Source organism: Erinaceus europaeus, chromosome 4 (assembly GCF_950295315.1).
Source record: "Erinaceus europaeus chromosome 4, mEriEur2.1, whole genome shotgun sequence".
NCBI lineage: Eukaryota > Metazoa > Chordata > Mammalia > Eulipotyphla > Erinaceidae > Erinaceus > Erinaceus europaeus.
Genome location: NC_080165.1, coordinates 54,579,729 through 54,594,764, shown reverse-complemented (window position 1 = coordinate 54,594,764; position 15,036 = coordinate 54,579,729). Strand labels below are relative to the sequence as shown.

The 15,036-nt window shown below is 43.8% G+C and overlaps 1 protein-coding gene across 4 annotated transcripts; it reads left to right on the top strand.

The window, feature by feature from the left end:
• The first annotated feature begins 1,118 nt into the window (after positions 1–1,118).
• LOC103126247 (saoe class I histocompatibility antigen, A alpha chain-like) lies at positions 1,119–5,344 on the top strand. 4 transcript variants are annotated; one of them, XM_060189443.1, is made up of 6 exons: positions 1,120–1,887; positions 2,180–2,449; positions 2,817–2,960; positions 3,681–3,956; positions 4,065–4,181; positions 5,061–5,344. In XM_060189443.1, exons 1-5 carry the CDS (start codon positions 1,824–1,826, stop codon positions 4,178–4,180), a joined length of 870 nt encoding a protein of 289 aa, XP_060045426.1. In that variant the 5' UTR covers positions 1,120–1,823; the 3' UTR covers position 4,181; positions 5,061–5,344. The 4 variants fall into 4 exon arrangements, with proteins under 4 accessions (XP_060045427.1, XP_060045426.1, XP_060045425.1 ...); XM_060189442.1 differs by having other exon boundaries at positions 1,121–1,887; positions 2,778–2,960; XM_016194312.2 differs by having other exon boundaries at positions 1,121–1,887; positions 2,685–2,960.
• The last annotated feature ends 9,692 nt before the right edge of the window (positions 5,345–15,036 follow it).

The following is a 15,036-nucleotide window of genomic DNA, read 5'->3' as shown; positions in this document are numbered from 1 at the left end:
GTGAATTAAATTGGAACAGAAGGCAGGACCATTGAAAAATTCAGTAAAAAAAAAAAAAAATATATATATATATATAAAGTTATAGAAATAATAGTCAACCTGTATCTGTTACCTTAGGAGAAACACTGCGGTTCCAATGGAGGGAATGGGGACACAGAACTCTGGTGGTGGAAACAGTGTGGAATTGTGCCCCTGTTATTTTGTAAATTTGTAAATCACTAATAAAAATAAGCAAAATGAAAAAATGGCAGAATAAAAAAAAAAGAATAGATATTGGACAAGAAAATAAAAAATACAGTGACAAACTGCTTCCATGTGCTTCTTTGTATTGAGGATGTGTCAGGTATTCAAATAGACAAGCTCGGTGTTCTAGGTTTATAATGATTCAAATAATAGAAACTTTGACTCACAGACACACTATCTGAAAAAGGAAAACTTACCAGCTTTTTTGTTGGTATGCTTCTAATTCTGCTTCTAAGACCCCTTCTGTTTTGATCATCACGTTAGGTTCGCTTGCATTGCTTAGCGCTGTGGTCTGTTTACATAATCATTGTTTTGTTTGAGACCCACATTGGTTTAATCCCCACTGGTTCGAACTCTTTTTCCACTCCACCCCCTCTCCTAGTCACATCCTGTTTTCCACCTTTTAATCCCCACTGGTTTGCGTGCTTTTTCCTTCTCCCCACCTCCTATCCTACGTATTTCCTCTTCCGACCTGACACTTCCACCTCAGGAGATATAAAGGACAGGATTTTCTAATGAAGGGGGATTAGATAGATTGCACTGCATTCCTGCTCATCAATAAAGATTGAACTGCATTTCCAGCTCAGCCATGAGTCCCTGATCGTCTGTCTCCCACTCGCGAAGCTAGCCTGGCACTTTTTCAAGTTTGCTTAGAATTCTATTTAAATACATTAGTATATAGAGTCTGAAACATCTTCTTATACAGACTATATTCCTGATGCTGAGATTTCTATAAGATTGTGCTATCCACTGTAGTTAATGAAGAAAAAGGAATATCATCTCTATGAGAATAGCTCTGTAATAAATCCCATCACACCATCACCAAGTTTAAGCAATTCCAAGTATTAATTATTAATGAGTGAAGAAAGAGGGAGAAACTGAGAACGAACTAGAGCATAATTCTGTGTGATACAGGGTTTGAACTCAGGATCTTATGCTTGCAAGTCTGGCACTCTGGCCAGTGGACCCACACCTTGGTTACAACACCCAGGTTTAGAGAGAAAAAAGAAAAATGAATGTAGCATAACAGTAAAAAAAATCTGTCCTTTTGTCTCTATTCTCAGATCAAATACACTCTCTAGCATCAAGTTTCCTGGGAGTAAGTTTTTTTTTTTTTCTAGGAGATCCCAGGAAGATGCAAAGGAAGGGTTAGAATCGGGCCGTCATTTATAAAGAGGATTCCTGTCAGAGGAAAAGGGAGTGAATCTAGTCTGTGCTCCTGCTTTCCTCTGAGAGCTTCTGAGCCAGGACTCAGGGAGACAGAGAGCTTGGTGCAGAAAGAGAGAGGTCAGGGGAAACTCTCAGGTCCCTAACAGGGCTCTCAGGGAGCAGGTCCGTCTCTGGAGCAGGGAAGCTCAGTATTGAGGAGTCCCCACTGCTTGGCTTCTCTTTGCTCCCTCACACACCCCTGTCAGGTCCTCCTACCTAGATACTCATGACACAGCCCTACTTCTCACTCCCAGGACTGGCACCAGCTGTCAGGTTTCTCCAGAAGCCAATCAGCACCATGGGGTTCTAGATTATAGAATCTTCAGGCACGGCTGGGACTCAGATTCTCCTCTGATAGTAGGACCCAGGTCATGTTGAGCTCAAGCCTCTTCCTGCTGCTCTCAGGGGCCCTGACCCTGACTAAAACCTGGGCAGGTGGGTAAGAAAGGGTCTTTTCCCCTGAAGAAAAAAAGATGCTTGACTGTGGGGAGGGGCTCGGTGGGGTGAGGGTAAAAAGAGGATTAGGGGCTTAGGACCTCAGTAGAAGGTGCCTTTCTCTGCTTAGTCTCAGATTCCCCTCTGCGGACCTCACACACACTCCCTTTCCCTACAGCACCTTTTCTATCACTTTGTCCTCATCACCCTCTCCAGGGACACATCATTCCTGACCCAGAGATCTGTGGCAGAAAAAAGGCTGGGTAGGGTCTCAATTATCCCCTATCACCAGGCTCCCATTCCTTGTGGCATTTCAAAACCACTTTGTCAATGTCTGGCGGCACGGAACCCCGCTTCATCCTTGTTGGCTACGTGGACGACACACAGTTCATGTGGTTTGACAGCAGTGCGGAGGATCCAAGGATGGAGCTGCGGGCACAGTGGATGGAGAAGCTTGGGCCATGGTATCAGGCCTCTGAGACACGGTTGTACAAGTACCTGGCACAGGTTGCGGGAAGGCGCCTGAACACCTTGCGCAGCCAATACAACCAGAGTGAGACAGGTGAGCTTTGTGGACCCTCACCTCCACCATGGGGACAGTAGCATCCAGTTTTAGGGTAAATCATCTCCCCACCCCATCTTGAGGTCATAGGAATTGCCTGGTCCTTAGGTTGTAAATGAACCCTTGGGTTGTCAAGTGTCTCATTTGATTTAGACTTTACTATTGCAGTCTGGGATGGGGCTCTGTGGGTGGGGACCGGCTATGTGGCCACAGCTGACAGTAGGGATGGGGTTAGGTTCTCACACCTACCAGTGGGTTTGTGCCTGCAAAGTGGGGCCCGATGGACGCTTCCTCCGTGGGTACAGTCTGCATGGCTACGACGGTGCAGATTACATCTCCCTGAATGAAGACCTGCACTCTTGGACAGCGGCAGACCAAGTTGCTGAGATCACTAAACACAAGTGGGAGACAACTGGTGAGGCAGAGTATGTCAGAAACTACCTGGAAGGCAGGTGTGTGGAATGGCTTCTCAGATACCTGGAATATGGGAAGGAGACACTCCTGCAAGCAGGTACGAGGTGCCATGATGGAGTTATGTGGGGGGAAGCATTCCTGAACTGTCATATACCTTGTTCTGATAGGAAGAGAAATGAACACTTGAATAAGACCCTCCCATGATTCAGGGGACTGAGTGTCTCTGACAAACCTCTTATAAGAGAGTAACTAGATGAGAGGACTTGCCGTTCTCTGCAGGGCTATCGGACCTCCCTTTTTTCTTTTTCTTTTTTTCTTCCTTCCTTCCTTCCTTTCTTTTTTCCTTTCCTTTTTTTTTTTTTTTTTTTTACCAGAGCACTGCTCAGCTCTGGTTTATGGTGGTACGGGGGACGGAATCTGGGACTTCAGAGCCTAAGGCATGAGAGTCTCTTTATATAACCATTATGCTATCTACCCCCACCCAGGACTTGCTATTCTCTTGAAGACAATCAAAGGACACCATGTCACAGGGGATCAAGAGGAAAAGAAACCTGGGTGGGGGGCAGGCAGTGGCACACCTGGTTAAGCACTCAAATTACATTGCTCAAGGACCCAGGTGCAAGCCTGAGGTCCCAACCTGCAGGGGGAAACCTTCAAGTGGTGAAGCATGGCTGCAGGTGTCTCTCTGTTGCTCTCTCTCTCTACCTCTCCCTCCCCTCTCAATTTCTATTCAATAATGAATGAATGAATGAATAAATAAAATGAAACCTAAAATAACTAATGAGATTTTCATTTTGATTCTGTCCCTTCCTCCCAGGCCCTCCAAAGACACATGTGACTCGAAAACTATTCTCTGACAGTAAGGTTAGCCTGAAGTGCTGGGCCCTGGGCTTCTACCCTGCGGAGATTACCCTGACCTGGCAGTGTGATGAGGAGGACCTCACTCAGTACATGAAGCTTGTAGAGACCAGACCTGGGGGAGATGGAACCTTCCAGAAGTGGGCAGCTGTGGTGGTGCCTTCTGGAGAGGAGCAGAGATACACTTGCCATGTGCAGCACATGGGGCTGCCTGAACCCCTCACCCTGAGATGGGGTAAGGAGGGAGATGTGAGCACAGAGTCTTTTCTCAAGAGCCCTCTGGGGCTGTTTAGCAGGGTCCAGGCAGAGGTTATCAAGTCCTCTCTTTCTCTTCCCTTTCCAGGTGTGCCTCAGCCCACTACCCCCAATACAGGCCTCACTATTGGTCTGGTTCTCCTTGGAGTTGTGGTTACTGGAGCTCTGATAGCTGGAACTGTGATCTGGCAGAAGAAGAGATAAGGTAGGAAGAGGAGTAGGGAACCTGAGTTTTCTTTTCTCTTTTTTTAAACATCATTTATTTTTCCTTTTGTTGCCCTTGTTGTTTTTTATTGTTGTTGTAGTTATTATTGTTGTTACTGATGTCATCATTATTAGATAGGACAGAAAGAAATGGAGAGAGGAGAGGAAGACAGAGAGGGGGAGAGAAAGATAGACACCTGCAGATCTGCTTCACTGCCTGTGAAGCGACCCCCCTGCAGGTGGGGAGCCGGGGGCTCGAACTGGGATCCTTATGCTGGTCCCTGTGCTTCGTGCCATCTGCGGTTAACTTGCTGCTCTACCACCAGACTCCTGAACCTGGGTTTTCTCTTTCTTTCTTTTTTTTTTATTTTTTTTTTTACCAGAGCACTGCTCAGCTCTGGCTTATGGGGGTGTGGGGGATTGAACCTGGGACTTGAGAGCCTCAGGCATGAAAGTCTCTTTGCATAACCATTATGCTATACTCCCACCCCAAACCTGGGTTTTCTTATCCCTCTGGGGGTTCAAGTCCCAGGTGCAAGTATGCCTCATTAGTAAGTAATACCACCCCCACACATGTGCCTGCTCAGTCCAGGTTCCTATTTGCTGACAGTCCTTATGAAAACACATGTGAAAGTGGATGGCAAAATTGCCACTTTGAGGTATCTGGTGATGGTGAGCTGATTCCTAGAAGTCACAGGTGAGAAAGGAAAAATTCCTGCTGAGGACAGACCTCTAAAAGGGTGGTTAGTTCAGTCCTCACAAATGTCTTATCCTGTTTTCTAATCCTACCTTGTATCTATAGTCATAGTTCCGGAATTTTCCCTGAACCTTATGGTCCTACCTCCTCCCTACTTTCTAACAGGATGTTTTCTTCCCACAGATGGAAAAAGCAGAAGGTTTGGACAAGAAAACCAAACAAACAAACAAACCTATTCTGAGTTGCTTTTACAGTAGGACATCCCTGCTCACTGCAGTGCCTGAACATTTGGTTAAGACCTGACCTGAAATAGGACTCCACCATGGGTTATGCACTTTCTCCTGCTCTCATAGCCCACTGTCCCATGCATTTGAACAAAAGACTAACCTTTTCCTGCTTATTGCACCATTGTCCTCTTACCCCACTTCCCATTTATGGAATTGTGAATAAAAAATCTTGTGATTTTACGTCGTGTGTGGGTGTATTGAAGCTGTATTTTCAATCGAAACAACCCAGAGCCTTCCCTTGCTCAAAGTGTGTTAATGGTGGACCTGTTTTAGAGCCAATATGGGTGGTTTGGCTTTCCTATTCAGCAGGTTATCTGCATAGTTTTTTCTTCTTTCTGGAGAGTCACTGTTCCATGATGATTTTTTATTTTCATATAGAAAGAGCAAGACAGAGACAGAGAGAGTGAAAGGGAGGAAGGAAGGAAGCCACAGCACTAAACTTCCTTCAGTGCACTGAGCACCAGGCTCAAATCCTTGTGTTTGCTTGACAGAGCACTATTCAAGTGAGAAATTTTGTAAGCTCCATCTGCATATTTTTCTAAAGCACCAACTGTTGACCACAGAAATACTTGACAATTGTGTGCATGTTTTTTTTAACCCCACACAAAACATTTCAGATGAGACTGACTCACTGACTTCCTCTCTCAGTCCCCTTAGTTTCGTCTAGAAGGAACTACTTATTGCAGGCCATCTATCGGTTTGTTTCTTTCTTTTAAAAGATTTTTTGTCAGACTGGGGGTATGTCAACGCCCATGTGCAGCGCAAAAGCAATTACAGATATAGTCCCACTTGTCATTCATTAGACTCATCCACTGGTGGGGGAGTGGGCCTTTGCATCTCCCTTCCCACTGGCCTAGGTTCTGCAGGGTAGAGGTGTAGATTGCCAAAAGGAGGACACTCTTACATAAGTGAGATAGGCAGGGGGTTGACTTGAATTGTTTATTATAGTTGTCACCGGAGATGTCTGGGCCTCCTGTGATGAGACCAGCTGATGAGAAGAGGAGTCCCTTACCCTTGAGGCAGTGATAACTGGCTTGATCTTACAAGAGATGGTGGGGCTCTGTCATACAATGAGGATAGGAAGATAGCATGAGGAACCACAGATCTATGTATGTGATTGACTTGGGTTCCCCTGGTTAACCCTTTGAACAACTGAAATGTGAACAAACAGGTACAACAAGTCAATCTGAGAAGGATTTGAATTCCAAGGGTCTAAGTTTCTCAGTAGGAAGTTCTGGATCATACTGCCTGGTAAGACTCAAATGTGCCCACACCTATGAGCTGAAATCCATGGTAACATTTGTGCAGAAACCCTGTTTCATGTATGTGTTCCTAGACAATGACATTCATAGCAGGGTACCAAAGGCATGGCATCAGGGACACCTGTGACTTCTCTGATGGCTGATTATGATGAACACTCCTTGCTCTATTCTTTTTTATTCCTTGTTGGTCTAGGATAGTCCAAGAAACTTTTTCCTTAGGTCCATGACTTGGGACTTGCATTTTGTTTGATTTCCCATACTATTATTTTCTGGCTACCTTCCATGTTATCTGACAGTTTTAGCAGAGCACTGCATAGCTCACCCCCATCTACTTCTAGGAACATACGGAAAATCATCTTTTTCTTTTTTAAAACTTAAAAAAAATATATTTATTTATTCCCTTTTGTTGCCCTTCTTGTTTTATTGTTGTTGTTGTTATTGATGTTGTCGTTGTTGGATAGGACAGAAAGAAGTGGAGCGAGGAGGGGAAGACAGAGAGGGGAGAGAAAGACACCTGCAGACCTGCTTCACCGCCTGTGAAGTGACCCCCCTGCTGGTGGGGAGTTGGGGGGGGGCTCGAACTGGGATCCTTACCCAGGTCCTTGTTCTTTGTGCCACGTGCGCTTAAAGTTGGGGGCGGGGGCTCGAACGGAGATCCTTAAGCGGGTCTTTGAGCTTTGTGCCACGTGCGCTTAACCCACTGCACTACCGGCCGACTCCCAAAATATTTATTCCCTTTTGTTGCCTTTGTTATTTTATTGCTCTAGTTATTGTTGTCATCGTTGCTGGATAGGACAGAGAGAAATGGAGAGAGGAGGGGGAAAATAAAGCGGGGGGAGAGAAACACCTGTAGACCTGCTTCACTGCTTGTGAAGCAACTCCCCTACAGGTGGGGAGCCCGGGCCTTGAACCGGGATCCTTAGGCGGGTCTTTGCGCTTTGCACCACCTGCGCTTAACCCGCTGCGCTACAGCCCGACTCCCGCAAAATAATTTTCATCTGTAAACCAATAACTATCCTGTAAAATTCTTTATCAGCATGCACAAGGACAGTGCCTGAGCTCCGGCTCCCCACCTCAGGGCAGGGGTAATGCTTCATGAGTGGTGAAGCAGACCTGCAGATGTCTATCTCTCTCCCTCTCTATCTCCCCTCCCTTTTCAATTTCTCTCTGATCTGTCAAATAAAAATAGAGAGAGAAAAAAAAAGGAAAAATGCCCACCAGGAGCAGTGGATTCATAGTGCAGGCACCAAGCCCAAGCAATAGTGATAACACTGGTGCCTTTACTGCCTTTACTCTTGGCTTCACAATGTCTATATATTACTTCTGTGAATTAATGGTTATTCTTTTAAGCCTTTAAATGTCAGTGTAACATGTTGTACAACAGTAGTTAATTCATAGAGCTCTATTAAGTTTTCTTCTTAGCTCAGCCTCTGGGAGTTTTCCTCAAGGAATTTTTATTGTTTTTTTTTTGCCATTTAATTATTCCAAGTAGCAGAAGACTAAAGACATTTTAAAAATTTATTTATTATTGGATAGAGACAGAGAGAAATTGAGAGGGGGAGATAGAGAGGGAAAGAGACAAGAGAGACACCCACAGCTCTACTTCACCACTTGTAAAGCTTACCCCTTGCAGGTGGGGACCAGGGGCTTGAACCTGGGACCCTGCACATTGTAATGTGTGCACTTAACCAGGTGCACTACCACCTGGCCCCCAACTAAAGACATTTAAAGCAGAACATATGTGTGTGTGTGTATATCTATATATTTACTAATTGATGTCACACATGCAAATTATGCTCTGAACTACAAAGCCAGCTGCCTGGCTGCTTGATTTCTCATCAACAAATTTTCTTGTCTATCTGATACTATTTAAACACAATACTGAGTTTCAAAAAGGATTGTCTCCGAGGTGCACTCTGATGTAAGTCCACAAGGAGGAGGCATAACACCCAAATGCACCTTATATGCAAGACTACCCTCCACATACACAACCCTTGGTGCTTGCTCTCTTGCTCATTTTACCACCAGTGTTATCACTATTGCTTGGGCTTGGTGCCTGCACTATGAATTCACTGCTCCTGGTGGGCATTTTTCCTTTCTCTCTCTCTCTCTCTCTCTCTCTCTCTCTCTCTCTATTTTTATTTGACAGATCAGAGAGAAATTGAAAAGGGAGGGGAGATAGAGAGGGAGAGAGATAGATACCTGCAGATCTGCTTCACCATTCATGAAGCATTACCCCTGAGGTGGGGAGCCGGGGCTCAGGCACTGTCCTTGTGCATGCTGATATGTGTGCTTAACCAGGTGTGTCACTGCCTGGCCCCCTCCTGTCAATTGTTTCTATGCAGTATTCAATTTTTCATCATTTTAAAATCTTTTCCTCAATTCAAGTGCCAGAGTGCAGAGCTTGCATAGTTTCATCTCTGGGTTCCATTCAGCACAGCTGCAGTGGTGCACTGATTTATCTGTCTCTGTCTCTTGTGTCTCTATCTCTCCCTATCTCCTGAGAGAAATGTAAAGACTTCTTAAATAAAGAGTTAGAGAAAGCAGTACAGGTAGCTATATGGGCACCACTAGAAATCCAAGGCATGAACTGTGATTCTTATATTTATTATTATTGAGAGGCTGCACCTGGCTCACACTTAAGACTATGCATCAAAGCTGCAAACTTGTCAGTTGTTCTTGGGACTGCCTGAGGGCAGGGCACCGAGTATCAGTGCATCCTAGGGATCCAATGTCTGCACCCTCAAGCCAGCTATTTACTGATCTGCCACCCTTTCTCACAATAATCACTTTGGATCTGATATAAAGCTGCAAAATGCTAAAATAAGAAGAAAATACAGCATGGAAACCTGAATGTTGTGTAGTAGAGAGAGCACTGGACACTCAGGACTTCCATCCCTAGTCTGATCCCCAGGTTGGCATATGCTAGATAGATATTCTGGCACTTTCTCTGTCTCTAATATAAAAAGAAAAAAAAATCTTTTAAAAAATGTAGAGAGAATGAAGATGAGCAGGAGCATTGCTCAGTTCCAGAACACAGGACCTGCATTCCAGGGCCCCAGACTGTGATCCATGGCAAAACCCATATCTGGTCTATGCTCTTCTCCCTGAGTCACTCTCACCCTCCATAAATATATAAATCAGTGATTGACTTCAAGAGAATCTGAGAAAATAACTGGAAGCAGCCATACTGTCTGAGCAGGGTTAAACTAGCAGGATGTGTTTAGCTCAGACTAGATGAGCTGGAGATAGAGCACACCCATCACCAGCATAACCGTTTCACAGACAGCTTCCAAAGAAAGGAATGCCGGACCCTTCACCCAGGTGAAGGCAGACATGAAGACAACCTCTGGGAAGGAGGCAAGGACTTCTTATAGATTGAGTCACTCAGCATCTTGATTTACTATTTCCAGCCTCCAGGGTCCTGAGAATTAAATTTTGGCCACTTAAGTAAAAGAGAAGCTGGTTGGTTTTATTATCATTATAATTACTACTACTTTTTATTTTTATTGCTATCCGGGTTATCTCTGAGGCTTGGTTCCAGCACTATGTACCTACCCACCACTCCTGGTGGCCATTTGTTGTGACATAGCATAGCGCTGTCATAGGGATGTAAGCTCCCGCTGGAGCTTACATCAGGCTGATGGACTGGTGGAAACCAATTAACTTGTAGGCCACTGGAAGTCTGGCCTTCTTTGCCCAAGTACGCTCTGTGACTAGGCACTGGAGCAGTGAGTTTCCTGGAGGTTGCTGGAGTGGATGTTGGAGAGAGAGAGAGAGAGATGGTCACTGTACACATGTGAATTTAGACTTTGGTAATTAACTTTTCTCATGGGCCTGTCCTATTCTTAGCATCTTCTCCTCAAGCACTTTCTACTCAAATGGATCTTGGCTGAGGCTTCTCAGGACTTGCCATGATGTCCCAATAAGAGGAACTGAACATGTGGAACTCAGCTAGTTGGTAAACTCTCTAAGACTCTCTTCCACAACCACAGTGAATTACCTACATCTCTGCCGATAATTGCTTGTTTTTGTCGTGTCTAAAATCCCATACTACTATACCTCCATTCTTCTTCTAACATTTGCCCTTCTTCCGTAGCCAGTCAACAGCGTCAGGTTGCTGCTTGTTGCTGGCTTTGAAAGTGACTGGGATCCATGTCGATTCAGTCGGCTAGGAAGGATTGTCAGTTTCCCCAATGAATGGGTACTCACGGGATGCACCACAGGAAGGTCGATCCAATGCATCCCTATACCTCCATAATAAAGCTTTGATTGTTTAAATCTGCTCCCAGCTGCCCCACAGCCAAGACCTTTAGCCACACCTAAGCCAAATAAGCCATTTTTTCTCTTTCTATTTGTGTTTGATAGGTCAGAGAGAAATTGAGAGGGGAGGGGGAAGTAGAGAAGGAGAGGGAAAGATAGATACCTGCAGACCTGCTTCAACACTCTTAAAGTAGCCTCCTTGCAGGTTGAGCTCAAATTCACTTCCTCACCCATGGTAATGTGTGCAGTCGACCAGGTATGCCACTGCTTGGCTCCTGAAGCTGGTTGTTTTAAAGTGATTTCAAGGGCCTAAGAGGCAGCATAATGGTTGCTAAAGACTTTCATGAAGACAACTACTGGATGGTTTCACTCTTCTGCAGAATGTAGAGAAATGTAACATATGATCTTGCAAAAGAAAGGAAAGGAAAAGCAAAGAAATCAGTACAGTTCTGAGACCCTGGGGGAAGTATGGGTATTATCCTTGGGGGCACGGGGGGCCACACAAAACCTTGGTAACACCTGTTATCTTATAATCTTTTTAAAAAATATTTTATTTATTTATTAATGAGAAAACAGGAGAAGAGAAAAAGAACCAGATATTACTCTGGTACATGTGCTGCCAGGGATTGAACTCAGGACCTCATACTTGAGAGTCAAATGCTTTATCCACTGCACCACCTTCTGAGCCACTTATCTTATAATCTTGTAAATCACTATTAAAAAAAATATTTTAAGACTTTTATGTCTGAGGCAACAAAATCCCAGGCCAATCCTTGGCAGCACCAGGAGCCAGAGCTGATCAATGTTCTGGTTTCTCTCTTGTATTATTTTCTCTGTATCACTTTCATCCAAATAAAATAAAAGAAACAAGTGAAAATAACCTTTAAAATCTAGGTTCTTTAAAAAAATTTTTTTTTTTCTGAGAGTATAGATCAGTAAATGTTTGGCTCAAGAGTGTAGGCACTGGACCCCTGGAATGGGCTGACACGCGATGCCCTGCTCTCATGCAGGCCTCAGGGATGACTGACAAAGTTAGAGTTCAGATGCATACTCTGGGTAGTGTGCCAGTCACTTTCTTAAAATAAGAAACATAAACAAACACAATATGCCTCTTGGGTCCTGAGTAGCTTCTGAGCAGCTGCCTTCCATATCTATCTGTCTGTCTGTCTGCAGTCTGTCTGTCTGCAGTCTATCTATCTATCTATCTATCTATCTATCTATCTATCTATCTATCTATCTATCTATCTATCTACCTATCTATCTATCTATCTATCTATCTATCTATCTATCTATCTATCTATCTATCTATCTTTCTGTCCTCTGTTTACTCTCCCTCAGGAGACAGTGAAAGAGTTGCACAAGAGCTAGAGACAGAAGCTAGAACACCATGCAACAGTGCCAGCCAGGGGCAGGAGGGAACCCAGAGTCCCAGTTATGAAAATCCTATGTTGTACAGGTTGATTTATTTTGACTGCTACTTTCTGGCGCTTGAAATGAAGGGAAACTTCAAAAAGATGGATACTTCAAGGAAGAATGAGTAAGAGAAAAGCACTAGTGCCTGTGCATTGGGAGGAAAGGCTTACACACAAAGTGCATTGTGTTGTTATGTTGCCTTCCTATGGACACACAGCGGAATGTGCTTCAAGGGAAAGCACTGGAAACTCATGAGTCCCTATGGTGATCCCTGGCACTGTATATGTGCATATGTCAGGTTGAAGTTCTGATACCATCCTTTCTTCTCTAATATGAAAAGAAAAATAATCTTTCTCTTATACTTTATAGGACAGAGAGGTATTGAGAGGGGAGGGGCAATAGAGAGGGAGAAAGACAGACACCTGCAGACTTGTTTTAGCGCTCATGAAGGTGATAGACTTGCTTCAGCACCTCCTGCAGGTGATAGTGGGGACTTGAACCTGCATCCTTGCACACAGTAATATATGTGCTTTTCTGGGTTCGCCACTGCCTGGCCCCAAGAAAAATGATCTTTAAAAAATGAATAAAGGGAATCGGGCGGTGGTGCACATGGCAGAAAGTACACAGACCGGCATCAGGATCCTGGTTCAAGCTCCCGGCTCCCCACCTGCAGGGGGGTCGCTTCACAGGCGGTGAAGCAGGTCTGCAGGTGTCTGTCTTTCTCTCCCCTCTCTGTCTTCCCCTCCTCTCTCTATTTCTCTCTGTCCTATCCAACAACAACAGCAACAACAACAATAATAATAACAATGACAATAAAACAAGGGCAACAAAAGGGAAAAATAATAAAAAAATGAATAGAGAGAATGAAGATGGGCAACAGTATAGCTCAATTCCAAATACATGACCTGCAGTCCAGAGGCCCAGACTGTGATCCATATCAAAGCACACTCCTGAGCTGGTCTTTCCTCTTCTCTCTCTGAGTCACTCTCTCCCTACATAAATACATAAATCAACCATCTACTTCAAGAGAATCTGAGAAAATAACTTGAAGCAACTGTGCTATCTGAGTAAAGTCAAAGTAGTGGGATTTATATACGTAAGACTAACTTTTGCGAGTCGGATGGTAGCACAGCGGGTAAAGCACAAAGCTCAAGGACTGGTGTCCTGGTTCGAGACCCCGGCTCCCCACCTACAGGGGAGTTGCTCCACAGGCGGTGAAGCAGGTCTGCAGTTGTCTGTCTTTCTCTCCCCCTCTCTGTCTTCCCTATCTCTCTCCATTTCTCTCTGTCTTATACAACAACAAAGACAGCAATAACAAAAATTAATAACTACAACAAGGGCAACAAAAGGGAAAATAAATAAATATTAAAAAGACTAGCTTGAGGTTGAGATATGTGTACACAGATCTTTTTGGATGGATGTGTTGGGTTCCTTAGGATATATCCCCAGGAGAAGAATTGCAGGGTCATAGGGTAGGTCCATTTCTAGCCTTCTGAGAGTTCTCCAGACTGTTCTCCGTAGAGGTTGGACCAATTGACATTCCCACCAGCAGTGCAGGAGGGTTCCTTTGACCCCACACCCTCTCCAGCATTTGCTGCTGTTACCTTTTCTGATGTATGACATTCTCACAGGAGTGAAGTGGTATCTCATTGTTGTCTTGATTTGCATTTCTCTGACAATCAGAGACTTGGAGCATCTTTTCATGTGTTTCTTGGCCTTTTAGATCTCTTCTGTGGTGAATATTCTGTCCATGTCCTCCCCCCATTTTTGGATGGGGTTATTTGTTGTCTTGTTGTTGAGTCTGGCAAGCTCTTTATATATGTTGGTTATTAACCTCTTGTCTTATACATGGCATGTAAAGATCTTCTCCCATTCTGTGAGGGGTCTCTTGGTTTGGGTAGTGGTTTCTTTTGCTGTGAAGAAGTTTTTTTAATTTGATGTAGTCCCATAGGTTTATACTTGCCTTAGTCTTCTTTGTAATTGGATTCGATTCATTGAAAATGTCTTTAAAATTTATGTGGAAAAGAGTTCTGCCAATATTTTCTTCTAAGTATCTGATAGTTTCTGGTCTAACATCCAAGTCCTTAATCCACTTGGAATTTACTTTTGTATTTGGTGAAATACAGTGGTTCAGTTTCATTCTTCTGCATGTTTCAACCCATTGTTTCCAACACCATTTGTTGAAGAGACTCTGGTTTCCCCATTGAATAGTCTTAGCCCCTTTGTCAAAGATTAGATGTTCATAGGTGTGGGGGTTTACTTCTGGGCTCTCAATTCTATTCCACTGGTCAGTGTGTCTATTCATGTTCCAGTACTAAGCAGTTTTGATGACAATGGCCCTATAATACAATTTGAGATCTGGAAGTGTGATGCCTCCAGTTCTGTTCTTTTTTCTCAAGATTGTTTTGGCAATTCTAGGTCTTTTCTGGTTCCAGATAAACATTTGTAGCATTTGTTCTATTCTCCTAAAAAATGTGCTTGGGATCTTGATGGGGATAGCATTAAATTTGTAGATGGCTCTGGGTAGTATATTATTTTTGATGATGTTAATTCTTCCAACCCATGAATGTGGAATATCTTTCCACTTCTTTGTGTCATTTTCAATTTCTTTGAGTAGTGACTCATAATTTTCAGTATACAAGTCTTTTACTTCTTTGGTTAGGTTTACTCCTAGATATTTTATTATTTTTGTTGCTATAGTAAAAGGAATTGATTTCTGGATTTCAATTTCTTCTAGCTTAGTGTTTGCATAGAGGAATGCCACTGACTTTTGAATGTTAATTTTGTAGCCTGACACCTTACTGTATTGCCTGATGATTTCCAAAAGCTTCTTGCTGGATTCCTTAGGTTTTTCTGTGTATACCATCATGTCATCTGCAAATAGGGAGAGTTTGGCTTCTTCTCTTCCAATCTGTATCCCTTTAATTCCTTGCT